At 50.3% G+C, this 26,397-nt stretch overlaps 1 protein-coding gene across 1 annotated transcript in view; it reads left to right on the top strand.

Annotated features, from left to right (window-relative positions):
• The window catches only part of LOXHD1 (lipoxygenase homology domains 1), a 152,647-nt gene that overhangs the window by 87,746 nt on the left and 38,504 nt on the right, over positions 1–26,397 (top strand). The window contains 12 exon segments of the mRNA XM_032470447.1: positions 4,546–4,715; positions 5,578–5,682; positions 9,671–9,720; positions 9,722–9,800; positions 10,979–11,046; positions 11,048–11,144; positions 12,190–12,371; positions 16,951–17,067; positions 18,200–18,362; positions 21,681–21,835; positions 25,827–26,036; positions 26,160–26,295. Coding sequence (XP_032326338.1) covers positions 4,546–4,715; positions 5,578–5,682; positions 9,671–9,720; positions 9,722–9,800; positions 10,979–11,046; positions 11,048–11,144; positions 12,190–12,371; positions 16,951–17,067; positions 18,200–18,362; positions 21,681–21,835; positions 25,827–26,036; positions 26,160–26,295 — 1,532 coding nt within the window.

Genomic DNA, 26,397 nt, shown 5'->3' with positions numbered 1-26,397 from the left:
ATGTGATGTCTGGAGCCCCTGACACCACTGTGGGGTCACCCAGGGAGAGCTCAGAGTGTCGCAGAGGCTCTGATGTCCAGAGATGGATAGCACCCAGCAGAGCCACCACAGGACCACCTCCAGCCCTTCTGGCCGCCAAGACTGCTCTGGAGAGCAGCTGAGTGTGAGGGGGAAATACCAGGAGCAGAAAGGGGTGCAGAAGGCTAATTGATGTAAAACTAATTCAATTGTCAAAAAAACCCTTTTTTCCAAATAGAAAGTGCCTGAGGTCCTTAAGAGGAGCTCCAAGCTGGCAGGAGGCGATCAAATGACGTGGAAAGCCTTTTCAATGGTGTTTTGCAGCTGTGGATGGCTTTTGAGTGGGCTTTCCTGGGATCTGAGGTCTCTCACTGGTTGACTGGGGCTTCACACCCAGACTCACATCCTCTCATAAAAGGATCCCTTTCGTCCATTGGGCGGGGAGAAAATTGCAAGGTTGGGAAAATTTATCTGTGGACTTCGCCCTGCCTCCTCTAGCCTGGGAGGATCCACCCACCCCAGGCCACTCTGAGAAAATGATGGTTTAAAAAAGTGTCAGATTGATTTTCGTATTGACAGCCACATCACATTTGGAACAAGTTGATACTGGTCCTCCTCCTCTCCTCTGCTCTGCTCAGACAATTCTTGGAGCCTTGGCTTGGCTTGAGGTATCACATTCTAAGGGGATTGTTAGAGAAAAGGAAGTGCATCTTCAATAAAAGGATGGCAGCTGATTAAAAAATGTAAGAGTTATGGCAGGAATGATGAAGATGGAAATGAAAGCTGTTCACCATGGAGAGGTGACGCCTTCTGATTCTGTTGATACTTGTGGGAGCTCATATATGTCAGGGATTGTGGACACGGCGGCGAGTGAGGAGACCCTGAGCTCATGGGGCATATGGTTTGCCTAACAAGGGAGACAGACAATGAAATAAACGCTCCTGGCAACCTCTTCTGTTCTCATCACTTCAGTGACCATGTATTTGAGAACATTCATTGAGTGTCCATTTATTGACATCTCAAGTCATATCAGTCAAAATAGGCGAAGTTCTGCAAAATAGCAAGCAGCCTAAAATGTCAGTGGCCTCACACCGCAGAAGCTTATTTCTTGCTCATAACGCCTGCCCAGGGCTGGGCATCAGGGGACCTCGCGCCTGTGATCACTCAGAGGTTCAGGCCGGTGGAGGCTTTCCCTCAGTGTATGTTTCCACGCTCATCCCTGTAGTGGAAGGAGATGTGTCAAAGCATGCCCTGGCTCTTAGAGAGCCCGTCCAGCTCAGAGCTTCTAAGTACATTAGCAAGGAGTTAAAAATTCCAAGTCCTTCTCATATCCAAAGCTATGAGCCTTTAATGTTTGGATTTTGGAACACATGACAGAAACGGTGGGATACTTGGGGGTCTGTGATCTTCAGTTAGTGCATCTTTATTAAGTCATTCTGTCTCACCCCCTCCCTTGTGCCTCATCTTCCTTCCTCCTCTAATACTCAACTAGCTGCTCTTTTGATCTGCAACACAATCGAATCACTCAGTTTCAAAGAGGAAGAGGAAAATGCCACAAAACTCAGAGAGGTATCTGGTGTTTTTTGTCCACATTCAGTCTGATATTCTGTGATTTCTGCACCTCTGTTTTCAGCCTTAAGACGTAGGTTCTTGTTCTAATTGATGGGGGTCCCATAAGATCCCTAATCATTCAAGACAGATAACTAGTCTTGAATTTCATTACATTTGGCAGACATGTTGGGTGGGCTTTTAAGCAAGGGTTGAACAAGAATTTGGTGGATATTTTCCCCCATAAGTTTCATCTAACAAGAAAGTATTCTCTGGAAGCCCTCACTCCTCCAGGGTCTTGGGGGTCCTAGAATGTTGAGACAGGAAAGACCTCACAAATGGTTTCATCCAGTCTTCTTAGTGATGAAACTCGGGCCCAGGGGCCACGCAGCATGTTAGGGGGAGAAAAGGGGCACAGGCCCAAAGTTCCCGGGTCTCAGAGCCACAGTCTGTTGCCACACTGCTCTGCCAGTATCGCCAGTAGACTTATATTTGACGTGCTCCAGTCTCTATGCACAAAATGGGAAAGGCCATGTGTTATGTACATTTTACAAATGTCAGTTTTGCAATCCGTTCATTCCAGTTTCATGTTTAAGTGAAACTCGTACTTTTGGTGGCCCCAAGCTTTGTTTCAATGCTCAGTTTAAACCTCCTGCTGATCCAAGCCCTGGCTCTTCCTTCCACAGCCCTTGCTTAAGTGGAGTGGTGAGCCTACCTACCCAGAAGACCCGAATGTCTCTCTTCTCCTTTGCTCCTAAAAACATCCCCACTGACTCCTGTCCCCAGACCTGCTTGAGCAGGATTTACTCCTGTGGGAGAAAGGGGAAGGGGCTCAGTCCTCTGCACCCAGCAGGTGCCTGCTGGAGCTGTGGAGATAGAGGCTGGATGCCCAGCACTCAGGCCGGTCCTGGCTCCTGCCCTCCTGCCCAGGGAGCTGGATCCAGAGGTGAGCTGCCTGGGAGGCTGCAGCTGGGGCCACGCAGAGGGGCTTTAATGTCTCAGTGCAGGTGTTTCAGGGATGGCAGGGATGGGGGCACCAAGAAGCCAGCCCCTGATTCCCCGCACGCATGCGCTCTTCACAGGTGTGGGACGGCTTGTCCCCTCCCTCTTTGGTCTTCCTGACTTTTTTCTCTTTCCCGGAATAAGTCTCCCAACTCTTTCTTTATGCATCTCTCTCCCTCTGTCCTTATCCTCCAACCTCCCACACTCTCATTGTCTCTGCCTCCGTCCCGACTCCACTCCTTTCTTTATTTCTCTCTCTCTCTCCCTTAATTGGCTGTAATTTAGAACAAAAGACTAGTATTCATAAATTATTTGATTGAACAAAAATTTAACTTTCCCATTCAGGCATTTAAAGGCTGAGAAGTGGAACAATATTCATTTTTCACTTAAACACTAATTTCATAGCAATTTAGTTTATATCTCCCTAGGTTGAGTTCCTCCCACCCTTTAAATCCACAACTAATTAAATGCACGGTTGCTTCTCTGTGTCCTATCGAGCCTGTGGGGGGCGCTCTCTGGTGCTGCTGCTCTAACGTGCTGACACGGGAAGGCAGTAAGGACTGTGGGGGGATATGGAGCCCAGACAGAGATGCTCCCACCTCTCCAGACCTCGACCAGTCCCTGAATGCAGCTTATGCATCTGGACAGTGGTGGAGAAGGGGTGCAGATGGGGTGGAACAGCCCCAACTTAGAGACAAGCTGCATTCCCAGACCTGCTGAGTTGTTCTGGAAGCTTAGGGATCCCGTGGGAACTGTCCAGCCCATAGTTTCCCGAGATCCCAGGCATGGGCTGAAGAGAAAGAAAGGAAATATAATAGTGATAATAACAAGCACAACAGTATTAGTAAATTCTTAACCAAGAGCGCACACCAAGAGCCAGACATTTTTTAAGCACTTAAAAATGTTTTAACTCATGTAATTCTCACAACTACCTATACAAAAGGCAATTTTATCCTCTTTCCACAGAGAGTTACCTAATAAAATGCAGAATGGCCAATTAAATTTGAATGTCAGATAAACAACAAATAATATTTTAGTATAAGTATGTCCCAAATATTGGATGGGATACACTTATACTGAAACATCATTCGTTGCTTACCTAGAATTCAAATTTAACTAGGAGTCCTGTGATTTTATTGGCTAAGTCTGGCAACCCTTACACAAAGAGGTAAAGAAACTTGTTCAAGTTCACATGACAGTAGGTGGCGGAGCCAGGATTCAAACCCAGTTTGGCTCTGCAGGCGAGTCCTTTGTCACTGCAGTCTCCTGCCATTGTGCTGGGTCAGCCTCTACAGTGAGGAGTCTGACTCTAACCTCCCTTCCGGATGGTACCAGCTGTCTCCTGTGCCAGCTCCTAGGCCATACTCTTTGTGCCTTCCAGAAGCATCATTGGGTCATTCCATTAAAACTCATAAATTCAATCCTTAGGTATTAAGCACCTGCTGTGTACAATACTCTCTGCTCTGGCTAACAGATTGATTCTAGAAAAGGCAGGAACAGTCCCCAGAAGCCCCTCTTCTTCCAGGTCCCTCCAACATGACCCTGACTGAGGGTCTGCTGTGCCCAGGTACTGTTGCACAGCCATTTTCAACAGGTTTTCTGGAAACCACACCTCATGTGTGTTGTCTGTCCCAGGCAAGTGGCTCTAATGGGGCTGATTCCCAGGCTCGGTAGGATGGGAGAACAATGCCGGAGGTGGGGTTGGGGAGACAGGGCATTTGGGCCCCATGAAGTCCTTTCATTTCTCAGCCCAAGACCACTCCTTCAGGAGACCTTTCCAAAGAGCCCTCCCCAGCGGTGGGAAGGGTATAGCTCAAGTAGTAGAGCGCATGCTTGACGTGCACGTGGTCCTGGGTTCAATCCCCAGTACTTCCTCCAAAGAGAAATAAATGAATAAACCCAACTACCACCCCCTCATAAAACAAACACAATAAGCAAGGAGACCGTCCCAACCTTTCCTCATCCCCATCCTCACAGGTACTACTTTCCATGCCAGCGCTGGCTGGCGGTGGAGGAGGATGACGGCCAGCTGTCCAGGGAGCTGTTGCCAGTAGACGAGTCCTATGTGCTGCCACCAAGCGAGGATGAGGAGGGCGGGGGAGGTGGTGACAGCAACCCCCTCGACAACTTGGCCCTGGAGCAGAAAGGTTTTCTAAATGAGAGCTGATTTCTTTCCTCCAGCATCCCTCCCCTCTGTCTCTCCCCACTCCCCCAGGTCTCCATCTTCCCTCCCCCTGGGGCCTCTGGGCACTTCCTTCTCTGGCAGTTTATCCAGTCGCCTCTCCGTGGCAAGAATGAGGAGATGAAGGGGGCGTAAGGCTGGGTGTAAAGTACATGACTTGGCATGAAGTTATTGCCAGGACTGGAATGGAACAGAATGGAACAGAATGGAATGGAATGGGATAGAATAAAATGGAATGGAATGGAATGGGATAGAATAAAATGGAATGGAATGGAATGGGATAGAATAAAATGGAATGGAATGGAATGGAATGGAATGGAATGGAAAAGAAAGAATAGAATAGAATAATAGGACAGAATAGGACAGAATGGGTTATAGCTGGTTCTGACTTAGTCTTGTGTCCTCTCTTCTGGGCACATTATAGATTCAATATATTTCTGTCAAGGGAAAGAATGGACTTTCAATAGTTCAATGATGCTTGAGCTCCCTTCCTTGAAACTTGCATCCTTAAAACTTCCCACCCTGGAGGAGTGAGGCCAGGGCTCCTGGTTGGTGAGCTTCTGAACCTCACAGTCACCCCAAGTCTTCCCTAAGTATCCTACAACTTTATTGACTGAGGGTTTCCTATGTGAGCTGGATGTGGGGGGCCTCATCTCTGCCTTCAGAAATTTTCCAGACTAAAGGCAACTGCAGAACAGCGCATGCTGCAGTAAAGGGACTTATAGAAATGGTCAGCGTGAGCATGGAAAAGTGCTCAGGAAGTTTTCTGCCTCCTCCCTTCACAGGAGGTGCAATCTACCACTCACTTCACGCTCTTCTCCCGGCAGATAAATCTACCACATTCTCAGTGACCATAAAGACTGGGGACAAGAAGAACTCGGGCACAGATGCCAACGTCTTCATCACGCTCTTTGGCACTCAAGATGACACTGGTAAGAAAGCAATACAGGACTGAGACTTTCCTTTCCAGGGAGACTAGGAGATTCAGTGGAACTTTCCAAGGAAATCCTGGTCATGCCTCTGTCTCTCTCTATTAAGAAAACGTTAAAAAAAAATTCCCTTTATTGTTTTATTTTATTTTATTGTGGGAAGAACATTTAACATGCAACTTATCTTCTCACCAAATTTTAAATTGTGAGCAAAAAATACTGCAAGCCATATCAGTAAACAAAGAATGCTGAAGCCATCAAGTCATCAGCCGCTGCAGCCACCCCCCAGTGAAGACAAGCCTACAGCCTGGCCTCTGCGGTGTGCTTTGCTGGGACTCAGTAAGAAAGGACAGGACACTGGCCCTAGATAGCTAGATGCTTGTCAAAGGAATGAACTCAATGATCCCAAACGTTTGCTGCCTCCCATACATAGAAAAGTGCTAAATTCTTTAACTTGAGATGTCTGGTTTTCTTCAGTTAACAAGTAATCTTTTAATGTTCTGACTGCCTGACCTGGTCTTTGTTGTAAGCCTCCTACAAATCCTAGCTCCTCCTCTGCCTCTTTGAAGCAGTTTCTCAGAGCGATCTGAGAGGCTGTCATCCCAGCTCGAGTCCTCCTGCCGAATAAAACATAACTTTCAACTTTTAGGCTGTGCATTTATTTCAGTAGACAAAATGTACAATACATTATTGTTGACTATAGGTATGTGTTGTACCCCAGATCTCCAGAGCTTATTAACCTGAAACTTTATGCCAGTTGATTAAAAACTCATTTCCTCCTATCCTTAGCTCCTGGTAACCACCATTCCAGGCTTTGATTTATGTCTCTTTGATACTTCATTTAAATGAAGTCATGCTGTATTCGTCTTTCTGTGTCTGACTTATTACACTTAGCATGATGTCCTTAAGGACCATCCACATTTTTGCATATTGGAGACTCTCCTTTTTAAAGGCTGATTAATATTTCACTGTATGTGTATACTGTATTTTCTTTATCCATTCATCTGTCAGTGGACATTAGGTTCCCCCCCCCATCTTAGCTATTGTGAGCAGTGCTGTAATGAGCATGGGAGTGCTAATATCTTTTCAAGAACCTGATTTCAAATCTTTTGGATATATACCCAGAAGTGGGATTGTGGGTTCATATGGTGGTTCTATTTTTAATTTTTTGAGGAAATTTTATACTGTTTTCCATAGCAACTGCGCCATTTTGCATTCCCACCAACTGTGTGCAAGGGTTCCAACTTCTCTACATCGTCACTAACACTTGTCTTTTGTTTTTCTGAGAGTAGCCTCCTGACGTGTGTGAGATGACATCTCATTGTAGTTTTGATTTGCATTTCCCTCATGATTAGTGACAATGAGCATTTTTTTCATGCTCTGTTGGACATTTTTATGTCTTCTTTGGAGAAATGTCTGTTTAAATCCCTAGCCCATTTTAAATTGGGTTATGAGTTATTTTGCTTTTGAGTTGTAGGAGTTCCTTGTACGTTTTGGTGATTAAACTCTCATAGGTACACGGTTTGCAAATACGTTCTCCCATTCTGCCGGTTGCCTTTTCACTCTGTTGATTGTTGCCTTTGCTGTGCAGAAATTTTTTAGTTTAATGTAGTTCCACTTGTTAATTTGAGTTTTTGTTGCCTATGCTTTTGGTGTCCTGTTCGCGAAGTCATTGTCAAGACCAATGTCATGATGTGTTTCCCTTACGTTTTATTCTAGGAGTTACAATTGCAGGTCTTACGTTTGAATCTGTAATGCATTTTGAGTTGATTTTTGTGTATGGAGTGAGATATGGACGCAAATTAATCATTTTACGTGTAGAGATCCATTTTCCCCGCCATTATTAAGGAGGCTAGCCTTTCTCCATTGGGTGCTGCTGCACACCTCTGACTCTTGAAAGACTGCACTGCAACCAGCCCCATCAGAGAAAGGCAATTCCATTTTTCTTAAAAATCTCTGGGTGATGTGACTTGTCTACCTTGGTTGTGAATGTTGATTCTTGTAAGAGTTTCTTCCTAAACTCTTAGTCAGTCCTACTGCACTCTGATGGCAGAGAGCCCTGCCCTCTCTCCTGCCCTCATTGCCACCTCTCCCACCTACAAGTGTTTGGAAGCCATGAGAATTATCTTCCCTTCAATATCCTCTCCCCCTGGTAATGGTGGCTGATTCTTTGTCCAGGTCTTTCTGAAAGTTTTCACCATTTCCTGTGCCCTTCCTTGAGGATGTCACTCTGTTTGCCTTTCAAAACTGTAATGAAGGGGCTCCTCAGTCCAGACAGTGAGTGGTCTCTTCTGCCAGCTTGCTTCTTCTGTTCCAAAGGACAGAAGCATCTCTATGTCTGCCTCAGTAACCACCTGGGCAATGGTGGCTCTTCCCAACCTCCAATGAGATTCAGTCAGTAGGTTCCATGGTACTCTCAATATGAGATGCTCAAGGAATCTTGGAGTCATTCTAGGAATCTTGGTCAGGGTAGTCAGAGAAGAGGGCATGTAATGTTGGCATCAGCCATCCACTTGGACCACCTGTCCAGCCATTCTGCAGAGTTCAGAGGGAAGAACCATTCCCTCAAGTGGTCATCATGTATGTACTCAAAATCCTGTGGGTCTGCAGCTTTGTGCCAAGAATTGCTGTAGAATGAAGGAGCTTAATCCCCGACTTTGGGGTGCCCACTTGCTAATACAGTGGTGTGGTGATAGCGCAGGGACTCAGGCTTGACTGATTGGTTTAAACTTCTGCTCTACCATTTAGCTGTGTGACCTTGGGCAAGTTGTTTAACCTCTCTGTGCCTTAGTTTGCTCTACTTGTAAAATGGAGATTAAACTAGTGCATGCCTCATAGAGTTGTGCATTTAATGAAACTGAACACTGTAAAATATTTGAGACAAAATGACACTCAATAAAACATTTATTATTATTATTTAATAGGTTAGATAATGCAGATATAATGAGTGAACTTGGTCAAAACTTACAAATGTATGTCATTGGAGTAGTTACTGAACCACGGTCAATGAAATTGAGGGGCCCTAACAACTGCTGTTATTTGCCAAGGGATTTCTATGTGTTAGGCACATTCTCGAACATTTGACAGTCACTGTCTTAGTAAAGACTCACAACAACTCTATGAGGAAGGCACCAAGACCACCCCTTTTGACATTTGAAGAAACCAGCTCTCAGAGAATTAAATAATTTGCCCAAGGCTACCCAGATGATTGAACCAAGGTCTGTCTGACTCTTTGTGGACTGAAACCAGTCTACAGTGAGTCTATGATTACCAGAAGACTTCCTACAAGGGCTGGGACTTACAGGGTTAAGGAGACTGACTTGAAGGCAATGTGGTGCATGCTGAGGCAGGAGGGGATGGCGAGGGACCCTGAGACAACCTTAAATTTCAGACCGACACCGCAGCCAGAGTCCCAGGACGGACCAGGCTTGTGGGGGACCTCCTGTCATCCAAGGAAGAGTCTCCAGAGAATTCCCACGTACCCCATCCCAACAGGGGAACCCCTGTTTCCCCCGGGATCATGGGAGGATGACTCTGTCACTGAAGTGTGTGACTTGCACTCCACCATTTTCTCCTGGATGATCTTGAATAAGACACTTAATTTCTGAGTGAGTCTCCTTTTTTCAGATGCAAACTGGAAATAAAAATACATACATCAAAGGGTTATTGCAAAGCTCAATAAAAGGGCACACACACACACAAAGTGCCAAAAATGCCCAGTGGATGGTAATTGCACAGTCTAAATATGATGAAAGTTCAGAAATTTGGTCATTATGAGGAGAGACCAAAAGAGGTGGTCAGAAGGGGAGGGTATAGCTCAGTGGTAGAGTGCGTGCTTAGCGTACACAAGGTCCTGGATTCAATCCCCAATTCCTCCATTAAAAATAAACAAGGAAACAAATTCTAGTTACTTACCCTCCACGCCGAGAATTAAAACAAACAAAAAAAGAAGTGATCAGACTTATGTTTGAAGGTCTCATGTGGTCGGCAGGAATGACCCTCCTGAAATCCTCCAAGACCAACAGCGACAAGTTTGAGAGGAGACAGCATCGAAATCTTCACAGTGGAGACCCTGGACCTGGGAGACCTGTGGAAAGTCAGGATTGGCCATGACAACTCAGGTTTGACTTCCCTCCCCTCTGTTCCCAGCTAAGAACATGAGGACCATGGACAGGTCCCTGAGGGTGTCTGGGAAAGAATCTGAGATAGATGTGGATGTCACCTGCCTTCCGTACTGATACGGTTTCCTTGGTCCCTTCAGCCTGGTGGAACCCCTGCTGCACACAGAGATTCTGGTCTCATTGGTCAGGGTGGGGCCAAGACACTGGCGATTTTTAAAGCTTTTCCCAAACCCCCACCCTCAGAAACTTTACTGTGCAGCCAGATTTGAGAATCCCTGAACAGTGATTCTCAAATTTGAGTGTGTATCAGAACCACGAGGGAGGCTTGTTACAACACAGATTTCTGGGCTCCACCCCCACAGTCTTTGATTCAGTAGATCCTGGGGTGGGACCTAAGAGTTTCTCACAAGTGATGCTGAAGCTACTGGTCTGGGGACCCCACTTTGAAAACCACTGATGGAGCCAGTCCTTCCCAGAACCCACTGACACTGCAGCCAGACAAAGGAGTTGCCCAAGTTTGTTCTTACTCAGTAAAGTAGGACTCGTTTTCTTGGTCTTCAAGCTATGTTTGCTAAGCCTGAGGAAGGAGGCCTGCCTTCTGCCCCGGGACTGAGCGCTCGTTTCCCCAAGGAGGATCGTCAGTCCTTCCCTGATTTCCCTCCCCTTCATGCATCACGAACTGGGGCCAGGGAGTTCAGCGTGTCACCCATCACTGGGTGAAATTATAGAGTCCTCGTTAATGCGGGCTCTCCCTGTCATCTCTGGGCTCCCTTTTGGGGCTACCTCCCACCCTTTTTTGGACTGCCTTCCACCCTGCACACCCAGCAGAAGTATCTGTGTACCAACAAGAGGGAGCAGAAGCTGTTCTTTGAGAGGAAGTCTGGACAAGGGCTTACTTCTCTTCCATCAGACTCTGCTTCCTGTCATCTCGTCCCCTTGCTCTTTGGTTCTTGCTAATTTCTCTGACAAGAGCCTGGAGTGTGACCCAGCTTCAACTGGGTGCGTGTTTTAACAGGAATGATGTAAGCCGTGCTGTAAGCAAAAGGGATGGCATGTTCACAGTGGAGCTGTGGGCACCAGCTGTCAAGTAAGGAAGGATGCTTGGAGTCCCTGAGGTTATGCAGAGGAAACCATCTGTGTAGAGGTTTTTGATGGTTTCCATGTCTCCTTCCCTCCAGGCAAGGCTCCAGGCTGGTTTGTAGACTGGGTAGAGGTGGACGCCCCATCTCTTGGAAAGTGCATGACTGTTCCCCTGTGGCCGCTGGCTGGCCAAGAATGAAGATGATGGGGCCATCGTCAGGGACCTCTTCCACGCAGAGCTTCAGACAAGGCGGTACACACCATGTAAGGAATCTTGCATGGCGAGCCTGGACCTCCTCCTGGACCCCATCACCCACCACCCCAGCTTGGTCCCAATCCCTCATCCACTGTTGACCTTTGGCCAGGACTCACCTTGGTGATTGGAGTCTCATTCGTCTTTTATAAATTCCTTAGGCCCTTTGCTGGCTGTACACAGAGCCCTGGAGTCAGGGAAAGGAAATAGGAGATGTATTCCAAATTCTACCCCAAACCAGCTGGTGACAACAGGCAGAGATCCTGACTTGTCTGGAGTTTCAGTTTCCTCTTCTACAAAATAGAGATAGTAATTCAGGATGGTTGTAAGACCCAAAACAGGGAAGATAAAGGTCTAACAGTGAGGGGTCGTTATCAATCCCCCTCACCAGTCCTCCCTCCGTCATTAACATATCTCTATATGATCTTATCCTGATTAGGGAAAAAAAGAACTTGCAAAGAAGATCAATGTAATTGCCTTACCAGCTAAAGAAAAGGAGGAAGCAGAATAATTTGGTGAAGTCTTGACACTTCCCTTCCACTAATGTCATCAGGAAGTCCAGTGTTGGGGGGTGCAGGGGGGCCAGTGTGGAGTGAGTGAGAGGCTGGGAGCAGGGGTTGGGGAGAGAAGAGAAAGGATTCTCACACTGTAGACTGGCTAATCCGATTGGCAGTTGTTCCCTGAAATATAATGCTCCTGTGTATAGAGTGTCTACAGCTAAGGACCACACTGGGAATACTTTACAAATGAGGAAACCGAGGCTTGTAAGTGACTTGCCCAGGTCACAAAGGTAATCAGGTTAGAGCCCGTGCTTCCGGCCAGTCTGCTTTACTAGCTCTGTGATGTGAGAGGCACAGAGACCCTTGGTCTGAGGGCGCTAGGCAGGACAGGACATCTTCCCCTACCCTGTGGTTGCTAGGCAGCCGCGTGAAGTTTCAGGTACCTGGTTAGCAGCTCCCTGGCCAAGGGGCCAGCTGGTGAAGAAATTTACCTTGCCTGCATTTATTTCCTGTTTTCACGTCCTCTCTGACTTTGCTCTCTGCCCCCAACCCTTAGTTGTCCCTTACGAGATCACCTTGTACACCAGCGACGTCTTTGCTGCTGGGACAGACGCCAACATCTTCCTCGTCATCTATGGCTGTGATGCCGTGCGCACCCAGCAGAAGTATCTGTGCACCAACAAGAGGGAGCAGAAGCTGTTCTTTGAGAGGAAGTCCGCCTCCCGCTTCATAGTGGAGGTACCTGGGCTCAGCAGGCTGCTGGGGAAGCCAGGACTTGGGGGAGGGGGCAGGCAGAAGACGGGGAGGAGGAGAAGCCCTTCATCCAGAGCCCAGCATGCACCTTTCACTTGATGGCTGCAGTGAGTGAGAGACGGGCGGTTCATCCAACCTCTCTGAGCCTCAGCACATCCGAGTCTCCAGGAGGACCGTGAACCTCACCCTGTCCCTGCAGGGCTAGTGTCCAGATCAAAGGCAGTAATGAGTGGGCAGGGCTTGGGGAGACTAGATACACAATTCCAGTTCCACTGGGGCATCTCCAGGGCTACTAACAACAGACAAGTATCCATGAGGAGAGCTGGCTTCCAGACTTGGTCATCAGATAACTGTGTCTCCCCTCATCTGCCAAGCTGTGGCCAAACAACCCGATGCAGAAGAGCATCCCTTATGTTCCTCGGGTCCCCCCGCAGCCCCGACCTGGGGATTTTGCTGTTCCATGCTTACTGTGGAATTAGGTCGTGGCAGCTTGGTATTCTGTACACTTAGTCCAGTGCATCCCTGTGCACTCCACTGTGTGCCCAGTTGGGTGGGAGACGCAAGAGAAGAAAAGGACCCAGACTATGCCTGCAAGGGGCCTGCAGTCCAGCTGGGGAACCCCAGGCCTCCTATGAGGCTAATGAGAGAGTGTGGTGATCATCACAATATGACATGAGGGTAAGAAGGTGCAGTCATAGGGCTTTACCTGTATTAACTCACTTAGCCCTCATAGCAGAACTGCCCTGTAATTATCCCTGTTTAAAGATGGGGAAACTGAGGCACAGAGAGTGTAGTAGCTTACATAAAATCACACAGCTAAGGCAGGATTCAAAGCCAGGCAGATTGACTCAGAATATGTGCTCCTAGCCCCTGCAGTAGACCAGCCTATCATGAAGGGGGCAAACGGTGAGGCTGACTGGGCTGCTGTGGGTGTTCAGAGAAGGGAGAAGGCTCCCGGGAAGCGGTGGCCTTGAGCTGACCCTGAAAGCGGGCATAAGCAAGAACCAGGAGGGAAGGCATGCCTAGCAAGGGGACCGTGGTAGCCAAGGGCTGGAGGTGGATGTAAACGCAGCATGTGGTTTGACACTTGGTCAGAGGGGACAGAAGGAGAGTGATGTGACTTGGATAGAGGACCGGACACAGCAGGACTGAAGGGGGACGACTCTGAGGACAGGAGCTGGGAGCCCGGGGAGCCTGGACATGCCAGGCAGTGGGGGCCTTTGGAAACACGCCCCTTGTTTTCTGGTAGGAGACAAAGCCCAGAGCCCCTTGCTTCTTCCTCAGCCAGCGTCTGTCCTGGGGACTCCCTGCTCCCTCCTCTCCTTCTTGGAAACAGTCATCGCTTGTGGGAAGGTTGCCACCTTGGTGGAGTTTTTTAACAGGGAAAATTCAAGGGTGATTCATCGACCTACAGAAAGCAACGCCTCACCCACCAAAGATGTCACGGCGCCTGAGTCATCCCAGCCAGATGCCGGCAGCGGCCCGAGCCGTGATTACACCCCAGCGCGACTTCCGGCGAGTTTTATCAATGAAACCCGCCAACAGGCAGCTATAAATTGCCAGTAATTTGTTGCCTTTTTTTTTTTTTTTTTCTTTTCAAATCTATCTGGGTGTGGAGGCGGGGTAGGAGAGTTTAGGAACAAATGAGATCGCTTTGTGTCCCTGTGTCTCCATTTCTCTTTTCCCACTGATCTTCAGGTAAGAGGTGGACTGTGAGCCCATGACCCTGGGCTCTGGCTCTGCTCGGCCTCTAAGTCACCAGCCAGCACGCCTCCCTGCTCCCCGCCACGGCCTCATCCTCAGACACAGGGATTGGCTGGAGAAATAACAGTAATAGCAAAATTTGCTGAGCGCTTCCCATGTGCCGACTTGTTCTAGGCATTTCATGTGGATCAGCTCATCTAACCCTCATCACCATTCCAAGCGTTAGGTAGTATAATTGTCCCATCTTCTGGTGGAAATGGCGCAGGAAGCCTGGGAAAGTTGCTCACGGTGTCAGAATTAGCGAACGGCAGAACCGCAATTTGGGACTCAAGCTGTTCAGTTCCAGAGCCTTCCCTGCTTAACCCTTTCACCTCTCAGGAGAACCCCAAGGTTCCCACTGACTCTGAAGACATCAGGGTTCAGCTCCGAGGTCTGCCATCCACAGCCAGCCGTCCCCTAAAGGCCTCCTTGCTCTCTGAGGGGTCATGGCTCGCGACTGAGTGACTGGATGATTCAGGTGAAAAAAGTACCATTGAAGTTGAGGTCCACACAACTCGAACCCCAGAGGTGGGACAGGGAAGGAGGAAGAGAGGCCCCTGGACAGAGGGAGAGATGGGTTCTGAGAAGCATCTCCGTTCTGTGAAGCATCTCTGTTTCTCCTGCTGTGAGAGACTGAGGCCTGGTGAAGTCAGGGATGTCTGTTTAATAATTCAGAAAGCCCAGGGCTCTCAGGGGACAGCACTTCTCTGACAAAGCATGGCCGAGCTGGCCAGGAGGGGCTGGGGCAGCAGAGGCGACAGCAGCTGCAGCATCTTGGCAAGTCACAGTGTCTCCAGCAAAGGGGCACCACGCCAGCTACTTCCAAGGAGAGAATCGTTGGCCACGGAAGCACATCTGCAATCTTAGAGCCAGAACTTGACCTCGAGAGGTTGCCCTGCCTACACCCCCGCCTTCAGCTGAGCCAGATGTTACTCTCCCCATTTGACAGATGAGGCAGTTGAGGCCTGGAAGTTCAAGTGATGGCCTAGATCACACAGGCTAGTAGGGCTGCCACTGGGAATGACGAGGATGTGGATGGGAGCAGGGGAGGTTCCTCAAGCAGTGCTAATGGGCCCCCCTTGGCTGCTGAGTGTGGGTGGTCTGTGGGGAGAGAGGAAAGCACTGGGGGAGCTGTTCCAGTTCGTTCCCAGGTCACCTTTGTCTAGGGTTATAGCGGCTTCACATTTCATGAACGACTCAATCAATTGTTCAGACGCCAGTCACTCATCAGGGGCCTGTATCCACCCGGAGCTGGCTGTGCCTTCTCCTTGCAGTACTGAGAACTTGATGGAGCAGGCCGGGCAGGTAGCCGTGCAGAGGAGCTGCCAGGGAACTCAAGTCTGCACACCCCTCTTCGCCCCCAAAGTCAAAGTGAACCTCAAGACATGCATTCCATGGACCACCCATGAGCCAGGGCACCTAGCTATTACCGTATTTCCCTGCCCTCTTTTCCCTTTGCCCTGACTTCCTCATCTGTTTCCTGTCTGTCATTGCCTGGATCCCCATAGGGATGAGCAGAGTGTGAACCGGAACGCCAGCACCATTTCAGAGGAGAACATGACACAGGAGAACTCACTGGGAGAGGCCCCAGAGGCTCCCAGAGGCCCTGGAGTGGGACCTGGTGGGATGACGGAGGACAGCCCGGCAGAGAGCCATGGTGGCAGGTCCCAGCTGAGTGGACGCCTTGCCTTGTGTCTGTCCACCTCACCGTTTCCTTAGAGGGCTCCGAGGGAAGGATCAGGGGATCGGTCATTCCTTGCTGAGTCCCTCCCCTGTGCCTTGTGCCCATAGGCTTCAGGCAAGAGAGACAAGAGGTGACAGCTCCTGAATTTCAGGGACTCACTTTGGCACTGACGTATCAGCATTTTCATGCAAGAGGACTGACTTTCACAGACACCATGGTGGTTAAGGTTCAACCCTGGGTGTGAGAGAACCCAGCTGACCTTGTCACATCCATTTAACAGATGAGGAAACACTTATTCTTTCATCCTTTCTGCCAACTGACTACCTGGATCACAGGCTCTGTTCTGGGCTTTGGGGATACAGTGGTGAGCAAAAACAGATGTGGTGCCTGCCCTTGTGGCTTTCAGTGGTGGAGGAGAAAGTACCTCACAAGTAAACGCACACTTCTGACTGTGAGGAGTGCTGGGGAAGGGGACTGTATGATGCTGCCGGAGCTACCAGAAAGAGATTTAACTTTCTCAAGGTGGTCAAGGGGGTTCCCTGAAGCAGTGATCTTTGAGCCTGAAACCTGAACCATGAGGTTGAGCAAACACTGGTTTAGGCAAAGAAGAGGAAAGAGAAGGGGCAGAGAGAGCATATGCAAAGGCCCTGTGGCAAGAGAATGGCAAGGTTGAGGGACTGGAATTTGACTGATACAGAAAAGGAGTGGCTGGAGATGGAGGGGGTTCTTAGGGGCCAAGGAGAAGGGCAGGCTGGCAAGACAGGGCATGGGTGGTACCAGGACTCATCTTCTGATACCCAAGCCAGTTCTCAAGCAGCTACTTCATGGTAAGTGGTAAAAGACAGGGAGCTGGACTCCACCCTGAAAAGGCGAGATAGTCTCCCTGAGGCTGATTAAACTGAATTCTGAAATCTAGGCTGATTTTAAGTGGGGAGAAAGGGAGGGAGGTATGAGTGTGGCATGCGTAGGGTAGAGCGGGGCTGGCTTGACTGGACAGGAGGGACTTACTGGGAGAAAGTGGCCCCAGGAAATTCAAAGAGACTCAAGGGTGGATGCCCTGGGGAGGCAGGGTTTTGCTGAGGGTGCGCTTTCCTGGACCCTTCAGCCGACATCTGGTGTTTTTTCTCCTTTCCAAAGTTAGAAGACGTGGGAGAAATCATTGAAAAAATTCGGATTGGCCATAACAATACAGGCATAAATCCTGGGTGGCACTGCTCCCACGTGGACATCCGCAGGCTCCTCCCAGATAAAGATGTGAGTTTCTGACTGATCTGTCCTGCTGTTTCTTTTGCCCCTTTCTAGAAGGGATTCACAGCAGATTCCTTATAAGAACTTGCCGCCTTATAAATGTTGAGATAAAAATCATCTAAGGAAAATGTACCCTGTTCACTCAGAGTGCAGAAACTAACTCAGGACCAAGGCAGGATCTTTTAGAACATGGTTTATGGATCAAGGAGGAGGGTCTGTGATGAGGGACTAGTTTCCAAACTGTACAAACAGCTTATAGAGCTTAATATCAAAAAAAAAAAAAAAAAAAAACAAGCAAGCAACCCAATCAAAAAATGGGTAGAAGACCTAACTAGACATTTCTCCAAAGAAGAAATCCAGATGGCCAACAGGCACATGAAAAGATGCTCAATATTGCTAATTATTAGAGAAATGCAAATCAAAACTACAGTGAAGTATGTATGACCTCACACCAGTCAGAATGAGCATCATTAAAAAAATTAAGGGAACCCTCCTACACTGTTGGTGGGAATGTAATTTGGTGCAGCTACTATGGCGGACAGCCTTGGGGTTCCTTTAAAAACTGAAAATAGACTTACCAGTATGATCCAGCAATCCCACTCCTGGGCACAAATCCAGAGACAGAGGAGGGTTGGGAATCCCATGTCTCTGCTCCCCACCCCCAAGGCCATGCTACTAATGAGTGCCCTTCCTGTGACTCAAGGGCAACTCTGAGAAAGAAATACACCCAAATGACTTAGGAAAACAGTCCAAAACCACAGGATTCTAAACCTGGGAGGCAGCTCTCAGTTACGGCCGTGGTATGTGTGAGTTGGGAGCAATTTAAAAATACAGAGCCTCCTCCCCTCGCCTGCTGAGTCTGTGTCTCCGGGATGGGGTTTGTGTATCTATTTTTAAGTGACCTGGGGAGCTCCACCTTCATGAGCCTACCGTTGATGGGGTGGGGAAGTCCTTTAAGTAAGACTGGGTCTGCCAGAATCGGGGCAGGGTTGGGAGGGCTCCCCTGTGGCTTTTGCACTGTCAGTGGGGCTCCATCACCCTTGCCCTTGGTCCCTGTGAATGTTGACATGGTGATGAGCGAGTGAAGTTGGCAGTGTCCACATTAAGGGCTCAGCTGCCTCTTTCCTCCTCCCTCCAGGGCACGGAGACCTTGACCTTCCCTTGTGATCGCTGGCTTGCCACCTCGGAGGATGACAAGAAGACCATTCGAGAACTGGTCCCTTACGACATCTTCACTGAGAAGTACATGAAAGACGGGTCCTTACGGCAAGTCTACAAGGAAGTGGAGGAGCCTCTGGACAGTAAGTGTGGTGCAATCGCCTTCCTCTCCGTCAGCAGCAGCTTGCGGGGCACCTGCCCTGTGCAGGGTGGAGCCTTTGCACCCAGGGGCCGAGTTTATTATTATTTTCACTCCGTAGAGAGGGCAACTGAGGCTCACAGAAGTTACATAACCTGCTGAAGTTCACTCAGCTAATAAACGGCAGGGCTATTCTGCAATGTCCCATTTATCTCACTCTGAGGTTTGCGCTCAGATCCTTTCCTGGTCTGACGATTGATCATACATCCAAATATGTGCTCTCCTGTGCCTGGCCTACACCGGCCCTTGTTCTCTCCCTTTGTTTGGTTAATTTGGCTACTAATCTGCAGGGCCTGGTCCTCTCTGCTCTTGCTGGATCCAGCTGTCCCAACTGGGAGTGAATCAAAAGGCATCCTGGACTTACATGTAACTGGAACTGAGGTGTATTTGTTCTCAGGGGCTGGCTGCAGCTTCCGCGGCCAAGGTCACGGGTTTCTCTTCTGTCTGTGCCAGTTCCCCTTGCCCGTTCCTCACTGACGAGGTTTATTTTGCAGTATCTGCACCAGCCTGACCACACTTCTTGCCCTCATTCCTTTGCTTCTGAACCACCATTTTCTGGTTGTCTCTTCTAACCCATCTGACGAGCCCCTGTTTTCCCGTCTCCTGTCGGGTGGGATTTATCGCTCCCGGCTCCGTCTTCAGCCTTAGTTAAGCCCCCGCCATAGCTCTCACATTTCCTTTCATCTGAATTGCCACTTGCTTAGAGATTTAAAAAAAAAAGATTGCCTCAGAAATGTGCCTTTCCCTGCCCATCTCCCTTTCTCCAAATTTGCTTTGCTGTTGAATCTGGGGGGTAATTCTCTTTTCTGCTTGGATCCCAGAGGACGCCCGGGAAAGTCATCCCAGCAGTGCACTGACTGCTCTGTGTTAGTCACACACCACAGACCACTCTGTGCTCGGTGGCGTTTCTAGGGAACCGTCTTTCCACTGAGAGCTGGGTGGCCTTGGTGGGACGGGGAGGGAGGAGGATCCAGAAATAGCTGGATTTGACTGAACAACCGCATTGCTCAGCTCCCAGAAGCTGAGTAAGTTTCCCTAATTCCCACGGAATTGGAGAGAGTGGTGGCGGTGGGCGAAGAGGAGCGGGAAGGCCATTTAATCACAACCCTGGTGACACAGCACCCCACCCTGGGATAAGGGCTCCTGGAAAAGGTCCCGCCCAGGTGTGGAGCAGGGCTGAATGCACAGCCAGGAAATGGATGGGGAGACAAGATGAGGAGGATGAGAACAGTCCCCTGTGGTGTACAAACTGTGACAAGATTCCTAATATTACTTTGCACCGGTATTAGCCAGATAGGCTTGGGTAATGTTGACTCTTTTAGATAACAAAGAGATTTTCATTATTAACGCACAGGTGAAATGCTGGCTGGATTCTGCACTGAGCTGAGTGAGGTGGGAGGGGGTGCACTGTGCCTTTGGCTGGTTCCTGCCCTGGAGGGGACAGGCGGGTGAGAGCGGCTCTCATGGTACACCAAGGAGGTTGGGGCAGCAGAGCACTGAGTGGGGTGACTGAGATGGGGAGGATGCAAAAGGGGGTGAAGAGGGGACAGAGTTCAGATTTGGATGTGAGTCTGTGACCTGTGTCTTAGTCAAGGTGGACATGTCCCCTCAGTGATGCAGGTGTGGATCCAGGGCACAGGAGGGAACTGGGTTGGAGACACAGCCTCGGGGAACACAAAGAGGTCGGCACCCAGGATGAGAGCTGTGGCGGGAAGTGGATGGAACCCGGAGATGGCGGCATCCAGGGGTGGGCAGACCATTAGGAACCTGTTCAGTGGCTCAGGAAGTGTCCAGAGAGGCAGAAAGAGAGCAAGAGAGAATAATGCCATGGAATTCAACAGAAAAGGAGGCAAATAATAAGCACCATGTTGTGGGCATGAATGTGTTCCATACCCTTGGGTATGAACAGCTTACATCACCTTACTCTCCTAAATTTAATCATACATGGTCCTGAGCCCGCTTGCAAGGGTTTGGTAAGGAAGCCCATCTCCCTCATTGCAGGGAAGGAGGGTCTCCTTTTCTAGGGTCCTATGAGAATCCTGAGGCTCTAGTCCAGGGTGGGTACCAGCTACACCTGTGGCCTCCTGCCACATGGTGGCGCTGCTGCTGCTTGCTGTCTGCCGACAAGCAGATGCCACTTCTCTGGGTGGCCAGAAACGCTTCTCCATGGACCCTGGCTTTGTCAAATGACCCTCTCTTCAGCCTTGAGGCCTCCTTGCTTCAAGTCCCCTGATAAGCCAGGCAGCCGTCTCCTTACTGGGTTTCTGTGTGCAGGTGAGGGAGGGGTTCTGGAGCTGGCTGGGGAAACTGCTCCCAGGCTGGGGAACCGGGGCTTCCTCCTATTTGGGCCACTTCCACCTTTTACCTCCAAGCCACAGCGTTGATCCCTCCCCTTGCGGGCAATGCAGCGAAGGCCCCTCTTCCTCACCTGAAACTCCAAAGCTCCCAGGACAAAGGAATATGGAGAGGGGACGAAGACTTCTTAAGTTTCCTAAAAGCAGAGACTTGCCTTTCCCCCTGGGCTGGAGGCTGAGGACGAAGCTACTTTACTCTTTCCTGATGCGTCCACAGCAGCAAAACAAAAACATGCCCATGTTCGTTTTAATTTTCCTTACTAATTGTTAACAACTGTCCCATCAGTATTTATTGAGCCCTTTCCAAAGGCCATGGGAGACAAAAGAGAGAGTGGCGCTGGCTTTGGTGAGAGGGGTTTCCCTGGGGGCAGGCGCTGGATGGTGGCGGGTTGACAAATAAATGAAAATAAGGAAATGGACACCGAGGGGAAGCTAGTGTTTCAGAAATATTTGATTTTTTTCCATAAACCGTTCAGAAGGATCTGGCGTTGAGGCCTGCCACCCTCAAATGGGAAGGCAGATTCTTGTTAGTGTGGCATGGCAGGTGGATTGAGTGACCACGGTGTGCACGTGTGACAGTTTCCTGAGTCTCCCCCCAGCCCTGGATGCTGTAGGCGGCTGGAGGGGTGGATGGTTTGAGGGAGGCTGGAAAAGTCTCCCTCCCTTGGGTCTCTTCAAGGCCACCTGTGTCCAGATCAGATGGGCCAACTTCCCAATGATGAATCCACTCAGACTTGTAGCAGAATGCTCGTAATCGAGTGGACAAAAGGAGAACCCTAAGTTCTCCTCGAAGACTGAGCCGCAAGCTTCATACCTCCCACAAATCCAGTTCCCCAAACCTAAATGGTGCCACCCCTTCTTCCCTTTGTCTGTCCTTCTGTCTGCTGTCTGTCCCACTGCCCGCCCAGTTGTGCTGTACTCGGTGCAGATCTTCACAGGAAATGTTCCTGGGGCAGGGACAGACGCCAGGGTCTACATCACCATCTACGGGGACCTCGGGGACACCGGGGAGCGATACCTCAGCAAGTCAGAGAACCGCACCAACAAGTTCGAGAAAGGAACGGTAGGCGGGGCCACCAAGTTACCCCGCGCCTCCTCTGGGTCCTATCATCCCAGGACCAGCCTTTCTGGTCCCCCCAGGCTGTCTGGGAACTTTGTGAGATTTCATGCACCCTCATGTGGGCATTTGCCTCATGCAGCCTGTGCACGAGCGCTGGGTCCTGCATGTGAGGTGGGGCTGGGGCCTGAGCAAGCAGGAGGCCGTCTGAGCCCCGGGTTGCTGGCTGTATGGATCTGGGTTGTGTTTGGAGAGTCCAGCTCACTGCGGGCCGGTCAGGAGCACAGAGCACGTAGGGGCTGCAGCAACAGAGGCTTGAGACGGGGGTTGGGAGGCCAGATTCTGCCGTCCATTTCTTATATGACTGAGCCTCTCTGGCCTCAGTTTCCTTAGCTGTGAAATAAAGAGCCTGATGTGAATCAGCTAAACTATGTTGTGCAGAGCCCCGGGCAGCACAGGGTCCACAGGAGCCACAGAGGGGTGGGGGCGCCAGACAGGCACCCCACTCCTCCCACGTGGGCCCACTTTGGCCTGGCCTGTGTATTGGGGTGTCAGGCAAGCCTTCTGTGAAGCAAGGGAGCTCTGTGGCTACAAAAAGCCTTGAAAACCACACAACTGGCTGGTGTCCAAGGCCCTGCCAGCTTTGACCTAACTAGTTTTACAAAAAGGAAGGTATCCGTCCAAACTTCCCTTCCCGCCAGTTTGGCCTCCCTCTCCCTGCCAGATCTTCTCCCCCGGGCCCCTCTGCCGTCCCCGCTTCACCACTCCTCAGCCTCCCTGCCTCCTCTCTGGTCACCTAAATCTGCCAGAGACCCCCCACAGGCAGCGCTGTGTCCATGGGGATCAGAGCAAGGTGACTGGCTCCTAACCCAGCCTGTGGGCTTGCCCGTGGCCGTGCGCACGTGGGGATTCTGCACCAACCAGCAGGTGTTTATCAGGGGTCTCCTTAAGCCTGAGCCTCTGCTGGGCATGACCCCTTAGTGTCAAGACATCTACCATTTGATGAGGAAGGAAATAGCTCTGAGATAAAGAAAGCAGATGTCATCTACACGGGTCTGCAGCGGGCGGGTGACCCTATGAGCCAGGCCACCTGGAAGGAGTCTCAGCCTGGCCACGAGGTCCCACGAGAGTCAGGCCCCAGGGCTGCCTTTGCTCCATCATCCAGTTTACCTTCAGCTTTGGTTTACGGCTTCTGCAGTGTGGATAGTAATGTGATTGCTACTGAGACCCCCAGACTGAAAAACTGGACAAGAGATATAAGAGCACTTTGTATCAGGGAGAAATAATTAACAACACACACACACACACACACACACACACACACACACACACACAAGATACAATTATTTGCCACACTTGTAAGGTACCTAATAGGAGGTCTGTTCATTTTGGAGAAATAGAATTCCAAAGAGGTCAAGAGACTCATGTGGTGTCCCTGATCCTAAAGTAGGGACGTGATTATCAGGCTCACTCACACACGCCCCTGTGGGACGTGGCACTGCCATGCGCTGGTCAGATGCCCAGACCTGGGCTGGGGCCAGACCATCTGAGTTCAGCTCCTGGCTCTGACACTGACTAGCTGTGTGATTTTGGACAAGTTACTCAGCATCTCTGTGCCTCGGTTTCCTCCGCCATAAAGTAAGTTCACTGAATTTAAACCTATGAAGTGCCTAGAACCATGCCTGGCATGTAGTTAGCTCCTTGTTAGTGCCGGCTGTCGCTGAGGCTTGGAAGAGCCCACCTTTCCTCTGCCTTTGTCACAGTACCTGGAAAATGCACTATCAGACGGCAGTGTGCGCCACACAGCTGATAGGCGGACATTTGTTCGTGGCTAAATCCGCAGAGCCTGGCACAGAGTAGGCACAATAAATATTTGTTGAGTGAGTAAATGAATGAAAGTATAAATGAAGCTGATGCAATCCATGCTCCTCTGTGCTCAGATTCAGATTTTTTTTCTCTTTTAGCAATTGTGACATCAGGAAAGTCTTTGCCCCACTGTGCCCTGTCGCTTTCTTCTCCTTGCCTTCAGTTTTCCATCCCTTCCTGGGAGATGGAGCTACTTCCTGCTCAGTTGCTGATGATGTAGGACTTTAAGTTCACTGCTAAGCGTCTAAAAGCTTTCACTTCTCTAACCATCTGCTCCAGAATCCAGGAGTCGCCCTCAATACCCCTCTCCCTGTCAGCATCACCCTCCAACACCCGTATCCAAGCAATCAGCAGGTATTGGAGAGTCTCTCTTCTGAATAACCCTCGAATCATCTCCATCAGCTCCGCCACCACTCAGCCCTTTCTTATCTCACCTTGTTTATTGAACCAGCCTGGTTTCCCTTCTCCAGTCCCTTGAAATCCAATCCACCCTCCAGGCTTCCCCAATTAATCTCTCCAAAGGTGGTGGACTCACTCTCTCTCTCCAACACATCAGGGATCCCCACCGATCCCAGATTTGGCCTGAGCCCTTCATGGGATTCACGATCCTTCACTGCCTGCCTGGCCAGCCTGCGCAGGACTATCCCCTGCAGACCCCTGGGCCCCAGTTTCCAATGCCCCCCACTCTTTTCTGTCTCCAAGTCTTTCTGAGCCTCTTCTCTGCATCCATGCACATATGCCCAGAGGAAATACACAGTGCTGCTCTGTGGTTTTAACTTTTCACATAAAAGGCATCACCTTATATGATTACTTCCTCAGCTTGCAGACGATGGGATACTTTCAAAATCCTCTGTCAGGAGAGTCAAGTACAGGTTGCTGGCTTGTTCTTTGTGATATTCCGTACGCAGCATTGCCACAGTTATTTGCCATTCCCCAAGCACTGGGCACCTAGGTGAGTCCCAATTTTCCACTGTAAAATTATCCTCAGCACACATCCTTGTGCACATATGAAGGTTACCCCCAGATGCAAAGTGGAATTGCCATGTAATAGGGTGTGCTTTTTTTTGCTTTAATGGACTCAGCCACTCGCTGGCGCCCCAAGGCCTCGCAGGTCCACACCTGCCGTCAGCATCATGCCATTCACCTGCGGTTTCCTCAGCCGGCAGCCTGACCTGCCACGGCTGCCTGGAAGGCCCAGCCCCCAGCCTTCAGCTTAATGCTGCCACCTGGCATGTCTCACGAGCCCTGCCTCTAGTCCCCAGGCAGGTGGCTGCTCCCACCACCTGCGCTGTTCCAAGGAACGGCAGAGAGCATCCTGTCCTCCCTGGGTTCCTAGCACTCAGCATAGTGACTTAGCATATCTTTTGGAGGGAAAGTGAGTGTCACTCAGGGTCACCTGTCCCTCCTCTGCCTCCCTAGGCTCCTGCCTGCTGCATTCAACCTGGGTTTTGACCCACTTCCCCCAAGGCCTGGAGCTCCGTATCTCACTAAGCAATCCTGAAACAATGCAAGTACTCAAGGGTCACTTCACTAAAGATATAATCAGGGACACAGAGGAGGGCCTTATGTCACACCCCACACCAAAACCTTCATGAACCCACAGTCCAGGTGTTGTCCCCTGCGCTGTCCCCAGCCTTGCCTCCACCACAGCCCCGCTCCTCTCTGCCTGCTCTCCTGCGGCCCGGCTCCTCCCACTGCCAGCTTCCCCCTGGGAATTCCCAGACCCCTCTCATTATTCAGAAAGACTTCACCTCTTCATGGCTCTTACCCTCCAGCCTCCCGCCTGAACTCATGCCAATACTCAGCATAACTTAGGATGTCCAGGTACCAGGACTGGGCGGAGCACCCTTGCTTGTTCACCCCCATTCACAGCACTCGGCAGGGTCCATCTTCCAAACACTCACAGAGGTTACCCCAAGAGGAGCTGGACTGCAAACTGGAGCCGTTGTGAGGCCTTGGAACACCAGTATCTCTCTGTTAGGGGGTTTGGGCCGGGGGGGCTCCCCACTCCCAGCTAGGAAGCTGTGTTCAACACAACAGTTGAGGGGGTGGATGACCCTGGATGGATGGGGTTGGAGTGGGTGGGGGTGGGGAGCACCCCCTCCCCAGTCTCCACGTCCGGGCTCCCCAGGCCGACACCTTCATCATTGAGGCTGCCGACCTGGGCGTCATCTACAAGATCAAGCTCCGCCACGACAACACCAAGTGGTGCGCCGACTGGTACGTGGAGAAGGTGGAGATCTGGAACGACACCAACGAGGATGAGTTCCTGTTCCTGTGTGGGCGCTGGCTGTCCCTGAAGAAGGAGGACGGGCGGCTCGAGAGGCTCTTCTATGAGAAGGTGCGTGAAAGGCAGCCGGGCGCTTGGTTCCGCCATGACCCGCTGTCATCCTCATACCTGGGTGGCTCCGTGGAACACAGGGTGCCAGGGGTGACATGGGCCTGGGTGTGCCCTTCCCGACAGGAGTACACCGGGGACCGGAGCAGCAACTGCAGCAGCCCCGCCGACTTCTGGGAAATCACGCTGAGCTCCAAGATGGCGGACATCGACGTCGCCACCGTGACGGGGCCCATGGCTGACTACGTTCAGGAGGGCCCGGGTAAGCCCAGCAGCGAGCTCATCAGAGGAGGCATGGGCGCAGGGAAATGTGTTTAAGCTGTTCTTGGACAGCCATGTGTTCACCTCACCATCACTTGACTTA

The sequence above is a fragment of the Camelus ferus genome, chromosome 30, assembly GCF_009834535.1.
Source record: "Camelus ferus isolate YT-003-E chromosome 30, BCGSAC_Cfer_1.0, whole genome shotgun sequence".
Classification (NCBI taxonomy): domain Eukaryota; kingdom Metazoa; phylum Chordata; class Mammalia; order Artiodactyla; family Camelidae; genus Camelus; species Camelus ferus.
The sequence above is the reverse complement of the archived record's forward strand: the minus strand, read 5'-3'. Positions and strand labels throughout refer to the sequence as shown.